The sequence below is a fragment of the Glycine max genome, chromosome 6, assembly GCF_000004515.6.
Source record: "Glycine max cultivar Williams 82 chromosome 6, Glycine_max_v4.0, whole genome shotgun sequence".
In the NCBI taxonomy this organism is placed as follows: Eukaryota; Viridiplantae; Streptophyta; class Magnoliopsida; order Fabales; family Fabaceae; genus Glycine; species Glycine max.
The window spans coordinates 2,993,866-3,007,320 of NC_038242.2; the positions used below are offsets into that span (position 1 = coordinate 2,993,866).

A 13,455-nucleotide genomic window follows, 5' to 3' on the forward strand; every position below is an offset into this window, starting at 1 on the left:
TAATGAAGTATAGAATGTGAAAATGAACCAAGAGAAAAGAAGAATCACAAGAATGTGTAGTGCAGCGACTATATATTTTCTTTTAAATAGAGAAAAGAAATATAGGGTTATATTAAATGTGGGCCTGTTGGATTAACAAATGAGCTTGTAATTTCATCCTTAGTGAGGTAGAAGAAAGGTAGATATCAACATTCTCGTGTGTGTATATATATATATATATTCTTAAGTTGATTTTTTATTGTTATTTTGTATATAAAAATTTATTTAAATGTGTTTTTAATTTCAAAAAAATATGTTTTTAAGATTAATCTATCTTCAATATTTTGGTTTAAGATTATTAAGTAAATAAAATTATTTACTTTTACTTCCTAAAAGTACATAAATGATATGATAAAAGTTAGAATTGGTAAAATAGATTGAACCGATGAGTCATGCCGGCCAAATTGGACCTAAAAAAAGTGGCCCTCATAGAAGATCAATTTGGCACAACCATTGGTATAAACAAGTCTAAAAATATATAGCTTCAAATTCAATCGAATGTCCAATGTTATTTTACTTTTTTAATATAAATTTAGATTAAAAAAAAGTAAAATGGATTAATAAAATGCAGTCCATAGAGAATTTGGGCCAGGATGACCCAACACGCATTTTTCACGTTAGGCAGGTGGGAAGAGATCGAACAGTCCATTTTGCTAGCTATAATAAAAATACATTTTTCATTTGAATGCAGAATAAAAAATAAAACAAAATAAAAAATCATATTCTAAAAAATATAAGTATATTTATATTTTAAATTTTTTGTAAGATTTATATTTTATGTCTAATAATAATGTAGACGTATTAAATAATATATTATATTAAAAATTTATTTTATAAAAGATAATAAAAATCAAAATGATCAAACAATATACATCCTACTTAATTTAAACTGTAATAAATAAAATATTAGGAAAACATCATAATAAAAATTATAACAAAAGTGATTTATTCTTTGTATTTTAGCCTTTTATTTATTATAATTCTGATTTATGCTCAGATGACTGAATTAAAATGGTATTTTAGTCTAAATAAAATATTGTGAAAACAGCATAAATCAGAAACCACAGTGCGTGGATATGGGGAGTGCGTGTCTTCTTCTCATTCGAAGTTTTCTGTGCAGAGATATGGCAAAACCGCGCTTTTTGATTTCGACGATTCCTCTGTGTCTGTCAGGTAACTCACTCTTCCTCTTCTTCTCAAATCAAAACCAAACCTTACCCCTTCCTTTCTCATTTTCCCTTCGTTATTTTTTCTGATTCGTTTTCAGTACTTCATAACCATTTATTTGTTTCATTTGCCTCATTTTTCACTTGTTTATTTTTCATTTATGTAGTACAACTCCCGTGAAGTTAGAATTGGAGTGAATGCTAAGTTGACCTCACTAACAGGTTTAGGTTGCGTTCATTATTGGTTGCTATTATAACTAACAATTGCTCTGACCTTGGAAATTGGAATGAAATAACCTTCGTTTTTACTTAAAACATCTTTCCTCACTCTCAAAAGCAGGGTTGAGTGGATGTGCAATGTCATAAGGGTAGTCTCAAGGCTCTGTTTGGCTTCCAGTTTGAAATGCTTACACATCATGGCTGTATCTAATCTTTTTGTTTTTATACAAACATCAATGTCCATTGAAGCACAACCATTTATAATCATTTCTCCACCTGCCAAATAGTCCACATTTTAGAAATTGTGCTTGTCCTTTTACTAGATGATGCTTGTATATAGTATTGGTACCTTATCCCTTAGCTCAGACAAGTGCCCAAGAAATGCGTGAATCAATTGAAACCCATTATTCTTTTCTATGAGGTACCACCAGCTATCGAAATTTTCTCTCCAAAACTCTTGATTATGAGCAGTGTAAGATTTTTCATGCAAAAAATGCCGCAGGTTGTCATTTCTGGGCAGAATAGCAAGTCCTTTGTCAATGTTAGACTAGACACACAGAAAAAAGTTAAGTCTAGAATTTCCCATGTAGTTTTCAGCCTGGTTCCTAGGCACAGTCATGGCAATCTATGTTTTGGTGGGACAAAAGTTGAACCTCTAGTAAAAATCAGGCACACATTCTTCCCTAGTAGGATAAGAGTTGCTGAAGAATATCAAGAAGGTTTGTCTGATGAAGATGATGATCTCTGTCCCGTTGAATGTGTAAGAGAATTCACCACTGATGAAGAGTTCAGCAAAATTCTGGACAAGGCTAAAGAAACTGGATCTTTGGTTGTGGTGGATTTCTTTCGCACCTCTTGTGGAAGCTGCAAGTATATAGAGCAGGGTTTTGCAAAACTGTGCAAGAAATCTGGTGATCATGAAGCTCCGGTAATCTTCCTAAAGCATAATGTAAGTATGCTATCTGTTTAGCTCCTGTATTTCAGCTAAATATTTATGTTTCTAGCTTCTTTATATAAGTACTTTTATGATATTATTTTTCATACACTACTAGGTAAAGATTTTTAAATAAGAAATCATTTTATGGCTTATAAAATAATTATTATAAAAATCAATAAACTTATTATATATAACTATTTGTGATTGGATGAGAATATAAACAACTTTTACATTATTTTCAAACTGTAGTTCATATTCCGATTTATTTGAGTAAATAGTATACATGATATGACAGTGTAAATGATCCATACATTGCTATTCAATCACAAACTATCATCCATGATAAATTTATTAACTCTTATAATAATTATTTTAAAAATCATACCAATAAAGGCTATTGATTAGTTGACAATGCAAAATTAGTTACACTAAAAGTCATAAAAATAAAACTCTTTATTTATTGTTAGTTTCTATATAAATATAAGGGCTTAAATATTAAGTCTATCAGGAACAACATCAATATGCTCGTCCTTTCTCCTCTATTTTGCAAAGTTCTCTTTAAGCTGTGGTGAAGAAAGTCATGATCAACTAATATTTACTTTATCTCTGCTTCTCAAACTAGAGGTTGTATTTGATTGCTTTATCATGTCAATAAAAATTTATCTATAGAGACTCTAATTACGCTATTGCTTGCAGGTAATGGATGAGTACGATGAGCAATCCGAGGTTGCTGACCGACTTAGAATCAGGGTATTTCTCTTCTATTCTATCGATTACTATTTACTGATCGAGTATCAAATAAAACTTAATCTGTATAAAACTGACCTGCCTCCCTTGGAGGCAGCTAAGTATCAGCCATCAGGTTAATCTAAAATGTTTGTTGTCCAACTTGTCTTCAATGTTCCGTGGTTAGAGTCTTCATTTGCTTGATTTCTCTAGTTTACCCTAATTAACTGGTGCACTTGCCATTTTTGTTTTGGTTCCGGTTTATCTTGTCATTTCTTGTTATGTCTCTCTCTAAAACTATCTTTAATTTGAAACGGAAACAAACTGATGCAGGCCGTGCCTCTTTTCCACTTCTACAAAGATGGTGTCCTGTTGGAAGCATTCCCAACCAGAGACAAAGATAGGATTGTTGCAGCCATACTCAAGTACTCATCTCTTGAAAGAGAAGATATCTTAGGTTAACTTCAAGGGATGGTATGGTCACGGCACCCTCCGAGACAGTGGTGCACTGCAGGGAAATTAGTCAAGTATTGTACGTGACAAAGTTCGTTAAACATGTTGTATACTCAAAATAATAATACACTTCAGGGCTTGCCAACCTAATTCACTTTGTTAGGATACAATATTTGCTTGCAAAGTATCTAGTGAAGAGTTTAATGCTAACTATGATACTCCCTTCTCTTTCCCCAGAGGTCATAAATAAAATTTTCTTTCTGCTTATTTGTTAAGCCTTATATTTAACCAAAACCTTTAAGTGCTTGCAGATTCTAGTAAGGAGCCGGGCGCTGCCTGTGTCTGAATGGGATTCAAAACTAAGTCGAGTGTATGTAAGTTTAATTCTACTGATAATTAAGGCGTGTTTGGACAAATTTTCCATAAGCACTTTAAGGAGAGAAAATAAAAAGAAAAAAAGAAAGAAGTTTCTCTTAAGAGTATTTCAGTGAGAGTTATTTATGGGGTTCTTAAATTTTAGAACGAGTATTTATGTGATTTTATTATTAGAGCAATGAACGTGACAATTGTTAATATTTGAACGATAACCAAGCAACATTGGTACGATTGAACTAGAAGAACCAGAATGCAACTTTTTTGTATACCAAAGTCTGACCGTATGATTATGTCCAAGTTTAAAAAAAAAATGGAGATATGGAGTTAGCACGCAATGCCAATATAAGCCATCAAAATCTCCATCAGCATTAAAATGCTTTTACTGAACACCAAAACTAGTTATGAATTTATTCTAAATGTTTAGTTTTTTTTTGGGTGATATCTACGTGTTTAGTTTACTAGAAGGATTTACTAGTTTCAATCAAAGACCTAGCTTAAAAACTTATATCATATAGCCGACATTTTTCTCCTCTTCCGGGCTCTTCGTTTCTTATCATTTGATTTTTATTTGTACAGTTCTACTTCTATGTGCCATCTCCCCTTAAAATTCCTTTTACATTATGGTTATTTTCAAGATTCAAATCTCCTACTTGTATAGTGAACAAACTGCAAATTTCTGCAGCGAAAAAATGGCAGTTATTGTACTATGAAGTCAACATAGACACAAATGCTGCCAAGTGCTTGTATTCAAATAGACCTCACTCGGGCACAAGTTGTTATTGATGTCTCTGAGGGGTGTCACTTCAATAACACTAACACCTGAAGATCCATCTCCTCCACTGTCTCTCATCATATCCCTCACCCTTGCTACGTCATCCCACCTCCCAACAATCGCATAAAGATTTGACAATGATACATAAAATCCCCCGTTTTTGTAATTCAATAAAAACAAATTTTTGGCCAAGCATTCCCCAAGCTTTACTTCCTGTTGAATCCAACAAGCACTTAACAATGCCCCCCATACAGCAGAATCAGGCCGAATTTCCATGTTGTTAATAATTTCAATTGCTTCCTTGAACAACCCTGCCCGACCCAAGAGGCCAACAATGCAAGCATAATGCTGCAAAGTTGGCATCAAACCATACTCTTTTCTCATGATACGAAAGTATTCCATTCCTGCGTAGACAAGTCCTCCATGAGTGCATGCTGCTAAAACTCCCAAGAAAGTGATTTTATCAGGTTCTAGCCCTTGTTCTTGCAGTTTAGAAAAACAACCGAAAGCTTTGTGTTCAAGTCCATATAAACTGTAACCCGATATGATGGAGTTCCATGTTACCAAACATGGATCATTGATGCTATAAAATATCTTTTCAGCATAATCTAATCTTCCACACTTAGTATACATATCTATTAGAGCAGTTCCTGTAAAATCTTCAACTTTCACATTGTTTCTAAGGATATAGCCATGCAGCGTCTCTCCAATCCGCAAGTACCCAAGCTGGCAACACCCTGATAGTAGACTAGCGATAGTAATTGCATCTGGTTTTTGTCCACACATGTTCATTTGGCAGAACAACTCCATGGCATCACTTGATTTTCCAGCCTGAACGCAGCCAGATATCATAGAATTCCAAGTGATCAACGGTTTTTCACTCCTGTCAAAAAACAAAGACAAAGCAGCTAATATCTCATCAAATCTTGAATAAAAGCTTATTAGCCCATTTGCAACTAAGCAATCATTAGTCAGCCCATTCTTCAACCCATAACCATGGAAAGCACATCCAATAGCAAAATGAGAAGGATCACTAATTCCATGAAGGACACTAATCAAGGCAACTGCATCTGGTTTTATGTCTAACTTCAGAGTTTGGATAAAACACTCAACCGCAGATTCTACCTCGCCCTTTTCAGAATAGCTAGAGATTATCCCAGTTAACGAAATCAGGTCTTTGGTGGGATAACATTCGTAAAGCAATTTTGCCATATCAGTGAACCCTTGCTTTGCATATAGACAAACTAGTGAGGTAACAACAGATGCATCACCGGTGAAGCCACATTTGATAATATAGCAATGGACAGTTTCCGGAACTGCATTAGCTGACATAAGGTTCATCATTGTCACTGGACTGGGTTGCCAACCTTCCTTCAGCATCTCTTTAAAGCACAAAACTGCCTTGTCCTCGAAACCATTTTGGCCATAGGCACCAATCATGGTATTCCAAGAGATAACATTTTTCTCACCCATTTCTTGAAACAAGAGTTGGGATGCTTCCAAGTCATCACATTTAGCATACATTGAGGTAAGTGCATTACTCAACTGAGGATCCAAACCCAGACCAGCTTTGATTCCAAATGCGTGAACGGATCTACCTTGAAGGAAAAGTTCACGGCGACCACAAGATGGTAACAAACTAGCAATAGTTGTTTGGTTAGGTCTGAAACTCTCTCTTAGCATGTGGACAAAGAGTTGAAGGGCGTCATGAGGATGCCCATGTTGTGAATATCCACAAATCAATACATTCCATGAAACAACATCTGCAGAAGGCAAATCTTCGAACAGTTGGCGTGCATGGGTAGTGAAGCCAAGTTTCATGTAGAAGTCAATGAGAGCGGTGTTTACATATAGAAATTGGTCAATGCCCCGTTTCAACAACTGGGTTTGAATCTGGTTTACTTGTAGCCAGGCAGTGGGTGATCCACGCGAGAAAGAAGAAGAGGAAGAAAGGCACGCTTTGATGAGTAAAGAAAAGGTAAGATGGTTGGGGTTGGCACTAGACTGTAAAAGTTGTCGAAAGATGAGGAGTGCAGAGCTTGCATCATGGAATAGAGAGTGAATGAGAGACAGATTAGGTTTCATTTCATGACCAGGGACCAATTATCATCCTTTCAGACTCCCAAAGGTGTATGAAAATAATGTATGGTCTCAAGAGAGAAAGCAACAAAACGCTTACGTGGAAAAAAAAAACACATACAGTTCTCAGATTTTGGCTTGGAGCCAGAAAGGAAAAAATAAAATAAAATAATATAAGCCATTGATTTAAAACTTAATATATCTAACGGTAGAAACTCAAAAGATTGGCACAGGTGTAGGATCTCGTTTCATATATTGTGTAAAATTCTTGGATATGTCACAATCACGCACCACATTAGTCTTTAGATATGTCTTTCCCATGCTAGCATACATGGAGCACTCTCCCACCTTAGTCTTCACCATAGTTTTGATCGAAAAACAATATTTATGACATTGCATTTAAGTTTGTTCATTACAGAAAAAAGATACAGTATTTGTCTTTAATACTAGTATTATTAAATGTCAGTTATTGCAGTCTTCGTTTTTGTAATTTTATAGTCTAAAATGTCATCATTTGATACTGTCCGAAACCGAAATTTAAAATGACTATCACTTGGTAATTATAAGAATGAGAATAAGAACGAGACTTTTATAATTTAAAGAGCAAAATAACCAATAACTTCAAAAACTGTTTCGATGCATTAATATTAACTTGCGAAAGACTATTTACACTGGTTTAGTATGTTAAATGAGGTTCTGTCAAGTACAATGTCTAGAGGGAAAGCAGGAAACTATATACGAGATCTCAAGTATTTTACAGATGTTCTGCTAGTAGAATACAAAACTACAGAAGGGTTTGTCATATTTACATCATGAACAGCGGTTTTTGCGGCAAGTATTTTATTATTTTTACTTTTAAATGTATTGAGGTTTCTTTGAATGTGACTCATTCTTTTACCATTAATTATTTGGTATTCTCTGAAAATAGGTCCAAAAACTTCGAGATTGTTCGCAGTATTTTGTAGAATTCATCTACATGTAAATTACAAAAATCACTAGGGATTAGAAAGAGAAATGATCAATCATTTAGCATTGAGCTGCCAAACAATAAAAATACGCCCAATTGATGCAGAGACTATAAATTGACCTCAACTATTATGTTCTTCAAGGCAAGAAACTGGTGCAGAACTTTATGCCCTTTTTCCATACGAGTTTTCAAGGACCCGCACTTCCGGTCCATATATCAAACGGCAACGCTCAGTAAATGAACCAACCATCCTAGAGGCTACCTCCTTAAAGAACACCGATGCAATCTGATCACCATTAAAGAACTTTGCATTAGTCATTACAAAAATAAATAAATAAATACAAAATGTAACTTATACAACTACAACCTGTGTAGTCTTAACAGTATTTCTGTTATGAAATGAGTTGTGTAGGCAATTATATGAATACAAATGCGGGTGCATAGGAGGGAAAGTAATGCAAAAGTATTGGTAATGCCTTAACATAGACACGTTTAAGCGAATGAATAGTGAGGACAGTACAGAAAAGTGAAAAGTGAAGAATGAATAGTGAGGACAGTATAGAAAAGTGAAAAGTGAGGACGACAAATGACATGCAGGGTTCGGCGCTAGAAAATGAGGACAACATAGGATTGTTTTTCCAATCAAAGCATAAAGACACCAAAAAGCAAGTTGTGGAAAATAGATGCATTATAACAGAACTATACCTGTCTGTAAAGTGGAGACTGAAACTTAAAATCCACCAAGAAATAAAGATCGCAACTTCCTGGAACAGGGCCAGGGTTAAACTCCCATATGTTTATCAAATGCTCAAACAGGGTACTCTGCGACACAGTTGTCTAGAAACACAAAAGAATATAAGCACAACAACATAGCAATCAGTGGAAATGAAGAGCAAAACTCTGTGTGCAAAATTTAAAAAAGAGAGAAAGAAATGAAGAGAAAAACAAAGATCCACATTCATGATCAACCAGTTTGAATCACATACTGGTTTGTGAATAAAGAATCTAAAGCCCATATATAACATACAATATTCTATTAGAAAGGATCAAAGCCAATCGGCACTCTAATAATTATAAAGATTAGATATGAGAACAATCATAAGTAATTAGCAACAGCAGAGATAAACTCAGCTGTTCAAATCTGCATCTCATATGCCAATGCACACTTCAGCACATATATCATGGTGGCTAGGCCATAGAAGTTTTCTCCAAAGGATTTAATGTTGCTCATGCATCACAATTTGCATAATGATACAGCAAAATAATACTGTAAATCCTATCCAAAGTTGCAGAGAAAAAATACTATCATAAACTACTAGGAAAAAATGTCCAGGCTTGACTTGCCTCATCTCATAACAAAAAAATCAGGATTGAGACAAGTGAGAAGTTCATTTACTGAACAAGCCGAGCTTGAGAGTTTTACTATCTTGCTCATTAATTGATCATATGAACATAAAGCAAGAACAGTATATATGTTATATGAAAAAACCAGAGAAATTTTTTTATTCCTTCAGTGAGATATCTAATTTTGTTACTGGGTATTCAATATATAAAGAATATATTTCCAAAAATAACTCCCTGATGTAAAAGCTAATGATCAGGAAAACAGGATAAATTAGAGCAAAGAGGGAAACAGATACCTAAACTATTTCCTATTAATTAGGAAAGAAATATGTCCATGAGATGTCAATAACTCTGAATTGATGTGAACAGCAATATATGACATTTGTTAGAATACTATATACTATCAGTTATCTCAGAATATATAACCAACCATAATTGTGTTGATTAGCTCCTGGTTAGGCTACAAGTTAGATACTGATTACTAAAGTATACCATGCAAGGGAGAGGAATAAAGGCATGGGAGGAGGAGTGGAGGAATCTGTCCTGCATTCCCCAACAGAAGGGACACATGGCAGCAGGAAACTATGCAGCAATCATGAAAGGGAACATTAATATGAATGGAAAGGAGGGTGCAGCAGGGTGGTGCCATCTACAAATCTTTTGGGTAGTTTTGGTGTGGCTGATGCCACAGGGCAGAGTAGGCACTCCTTCTGTGAGTGGCTTTTTTAACAGTCTGTTTTTAAGTTTTCGGCTATTTCCATTGTAATTAGAACTTGGTTCTCTTTTTTTTTCCTGCCATTTCTACAGTAATATCATATCAGTACCTGTAACACTCATTTGAAGCTTGTTTTATTACCTAGGGCTCATTTAGGCTTGAATTTGTTTATATAGAGTAGGTATACACGTATAGCAACCAAACTGAAACTGACTGAGAGTCTGAGATTAAGCTCAATTTTTCACTCATTAAGACACAAGTTGAACCTTTGCAGCATATTCTATAAACAAGCTGAGCCCAAGCCTGCTACTTGACAGCTTGACCAACCCCAGAAAAATGTAAGACATTGCTAATACATATAGTTACAGTTTTGCTTCGTCTAGTTTTTAAATGTTTCACTTTCCCCTCTAAATTTCAAATTGATGCTACTCTGTCCATCGGAGTGATGCTCATAGGGCAAGTTTATTGTTTAGGAGGAACTGTGTAACATAACATCTCCACATCAATGATACAATGGGAAGGGGCCTAATTATATCAGTTTGAATGATAACCAAGCAACATTGGTCAGATTGAACTGGATGGAGCAGAATGCAACGTTTTCTTTATACCAGAGTCTGACCATCCATATGTACAATTAAGTCCAAACTAAACAAAAAAAAAAAACAATAGACATGTGGAGCCAGCACCCAATGCCAATATAAACCATCAAATTTCCATCAGCATTAAAATGTTTTAACTGAAAATGAAAGCTACAAATTTCTAGATAAGATGGACGCTGTCTCTAACTCATTAACAAATATTGGCTTGAATGTGCCTACAGATCTCATTATTTATGGAAATTTTAAGTTGTGCACTAACAAGTAACAGCAACAATCAAAAAACATCTGACAACCATGATCCTCCTGAATGCAAGCATAAGGTAACTACAAAATACCATATACCAGAGGAGGTTGAATACCTTTATACGCTTTGGTTTGTCCAATTCAACATGAGAAACATAACTTTCAACGAGGAATTTAAATCCAATCTCCAACTCAGCATCAAATGATCCGTCTGGATAGTGTCTAAGTATGTCCGACCTTTGACACCATGGGACAAAACCATGATAGAAGTCAACAGCAGAAACAACTTCAAATAATTGCTCTGTAGAGTACCTAATAATTCATAAGTATATCAGTTAACAAATAAAAAGAATGAAAACAACGAAAAAGAATAATTATTCTGAATTCAACAGTAACGTATACAAAGCCCAGGATAAGGGGAAATTATTAGGTAGCCCTGGACCTCACATGCCCATGATCCTGGTCAATCTCTATCTATGTGACATGTATTTAAGTTTTTTAATTTACAAAAAGGAATTAATAACACTTGATTACATGTCAGATGGGGATTAATTGGGATCATGATTGTCCAAGACTACCTAACAATTTCTCCGGGATAAGATGATGATTTGTACACTCAAATCCATAAAGTGTCTTTTAGAATCCAAACATCAAATATTTATCATATAATCTCGGTACACGAAGTGCAAAGTTAAAAACAAGCTTTAAACCACTACTAGAATATATGCTAACATAATAAAACTATTTAGACATCACAAAAATCAACTTTCTCCTAAGGATTGAAATAAATGGTATAGGACTAACAATAATGGGAACAATTCAACAGTCAGCAGAGCCATCTATTGAAAAACTAAAATTTCATTAAGAAAAAGTTTTGATTATCAATTTATCATAATAGAACACACCAGCTCGGCTTCACTTAAAAATATCAACATTCTAAATCATTGTGCATGGAAATAATATAAAGTTATAAAAATCTACAAGAAAAAATAATAATAAAAATAAAATGCAAATAGAGCCAAACACATGCCAGCATAAACAAAGAGAGATGAGAAAAATCCCGTTACCCCAAAACGCGCCTCTCCTCGTAAGTTCTGGATAGAATACCTTCTTCACCATCTCCACATCCAAGAAACCGTCTTGATTGAACAACATTATAATTATAATAATGATTATTGCTATTGCACGATCCTCCGATGAGAGAGGAAAAGCCGATGCGAGAGACGGAAGGATGATTGTGATGGCCGCCGGTAATGGCTGTAGTGATGCATCTGCATCCATCGTGCTTCCCACTGCTCTTGCTAGACCTAATCAATTGACTACCACCGCTTTTGCGCGATGCTAAGGAGCAAAGGGCCTTCGAGGTCGACAAAAATGGCGGCATCGTAACCCCCAAAAAAAAATCGAGATACCTAATAATCTGATTAAATTGAGAAAATCTGAAATACAAGTGCAGCTAGAACCGCGGATTGGGATCCGGAATGTGAAACCCTAGGATTTCAAAAATATTTGAAGGGAGGGATATTCTAATGAAAGGATACGCAAATGGGGAGAGGAAGAAGAAAAGGAAAATTGGTATGAGATTGCGGATTTATTGCGTGTGTAGAAGTACAAATTTGAAGGGGAAAATTTTTATTGTTCAAACATGTAACGGCCACGTGGTTGTTTAGGCCATTTTAGTTCTTTCTTCACACGACACTGCGTGAACTGCCACGCGACATCGTTTATAGAGTTCACCGCACACGTGTCCATTGTCGCCGATAATATGGAACCCCGTCGTCCGCGCCTCAGCCTCCCTTGCCCTTTTTTTTTCTCGTCTTAGTTAGGATCATGGTTTAGCGGTGGTGCCTTGCTATTGCACCCCTCATTGATATTTAAACTCTCGAGAGAATTGGAAATTATAATTTTAGTTTCTTTAGTTTCTCAAATTCATGATTTTGATCTCTTAAATTTTAATTTTAACATTTGTCTTTTCTAGTTTTTAAATTAGTAATTTTGATCCTTCTAATAAATTGTTAACAAATAATTTTGATTGATTAAGTTATTACATTAATTATAAATTAATTAAAATTATTAATTAATAATAAAATATTAATAATCCTAATTCTTTACAACATTGTGTTTCTTCTCTTTTTTGAAAACTCATTTTCCATCTTCAATGTTGCATGCAACTTGACTAGCAACAACACTACATTAGGATTAATTGTCTTTTATTAAAGTTTTTAATGAATAATTATTTTTATTTAATTTATAATTAATTTAATGTGTCTAATAATCACAATTATTAGTTCATAATTTATCAAGGGGACGAAAATCGTCAAATAATAAAATAAGGGAGACCAAATATTATAATTAAAAATTAAGGGAACCAAAATCATAGATTTGAAAAACTAGGAAGACCAAAATTTTAATTTAGCCTATTATTTAATGTTGTAAAAAATGTCTCCTTCACCATGAAAGCATGTTTTTCATTGTACGTCTAGGTGAAATACACAACAAAAACTTTGTTTCAACGGTATAATTGAGTGTCTGCCTATATATAACACAAGTTTTTATTGTATAATATTTCATTGTACCCCCTACTACACAACAAAATAAAAAGTTGTAATTTGAATATTTTTTTTGTTTTGTTTTGTTTTTAAATGAGTTGAATTAGGAATGCAATGATATAGATGTTTCAAGTAGGATTGTAGTATTGAAGGGTTAGATGCTCACAAAACCTCTTTGTTAAGGGGGTTAGTAGTCTATGTGTTCTCAATCATTCGTGTCTCTTCATCTTGTGATATTCTTGTCTCTTCCACCTCAACAACAACAACAAGTT

At 34.4% G+C, this 13,455-nt stretch overlaps 3 protein-coding genes across 5 annotated transcripts; 1 reads left to right on the forward strand and 2 right to left on the reverse strand.

Annotated features, from left to right (window-relative positions):
• The first annotated feature begins 1,082 nt into the window (after positions 1–1,082).
• LOC100809735 (atypical Cys His-rich thioredoxin-like) lies at positions 1,083–3,807 on the forward strand. 3 transcript variants are annotated; one of them, XM_026128703.2, is made up of 5 exons: positions 1,083–1,212; positions 1,373–1,427; positions 1,546–2,373; positions 3,058–3,111; positions 3,421–3,807. In XM_026128703.2, the coding sequence occupies exons 3-5, from the start codon at positions 1,888–1,890 to the stop codon at positions 3,547–3,549; spliced, it is 669 nt and encodes a 222-aa protein (XP_025984488.1). In that variant the 5' UTR covers positions 1,083–1,212; positions 1,373–1,427; positions 1,546–1,887; the 3' UTR covers positions 3,550–3,807. The 3 variants fall into 3 exon arrangements, with proteins under 3 accessions (XP_025984488.1, NP_001351129.1, XP_040871953.1); NM_001364200.1 differs by having other exon boundaries at positions 1,087–1,212; positions 1,373–2,373; XM_041016019.1 differs by lacking the exon at positions 1,373–1,427 and having other exon boundaries at positions 1,122–1,212.
• Positions 3,808–3,913: 106 nt separating this feature from the next.
• LOC100787089 (pentatricopeptide repeat-containing protein At2g04860) lies at positions 3,914–7,625 on the reverse strand. Its single transcript, XM_003527670.5, has one exon. It carries the CDS (start codon positions 6,770–6,772, stop codon positions 4,628–4,630), a length of 2,145 nt encoding a protein of 714 aa, XP_003527718.1. The 5' UTR covers positions 6,773–7,625; the 3' UTR covers positions 3,914–4,627.
• Positions 7,626–7,658: 33 nt separating this feature from the next.
• Positions 7,659–12,098, reverse strand: LOC100816152 (coenzyme Q-binding protein COQ10 homolog B, mitochondrial-like). Its single transcript, NM_001255041.2, is given in 4 exon segments — positions 7,659–8,019; positions 8,439–8,570; positions 10,751–10,946; positions 11,702–12,098. Coding segments are annotated over 4 exon segments (768 nt in total). The 5' UTR covers positions 12,019–12,098; the 3' UTR covers positions 7,659–7,896.
• Between the last annotated feature and the right edge of the window lie 1,357 nt (positions 12,099–13,455).

What these genes read in the sequence shown, in the direction of transcription:
- LOC100809735 (XM_026128703.2), top strand. Translation starts at nt 1,888, where the DNA reads ATGAGCAGTGTAAGATTTTTCATGCAAAAAATGCCGCAGGTTGTCATT. An exon ending in TAATCTTCCTAAAGCATAAT is followed by an intron (nt 2,374 to 3,057) that starts GTAAGTATGCTA and finishes TATTGCTTGCAG; the next exon opens with GTAATGGATGAGTACGATGA. An exon ending in CTGACCGACTTAGAATCAGG is followed by an intron (nt 3,112 to 3,420) that starts GTATTTCTCTTC and finishes AAACTGATGCAG; the next exon opens with GCCGTGCCTCTTTTCCACTT.
- LOC100787089 (XM_003527670.5), bottom strand. Translation starts at nt 6,772, where the DNA reads ATGAAACCTAATCTGTCTCTCATTCACTCTCTATTCCATGATGCAAGC.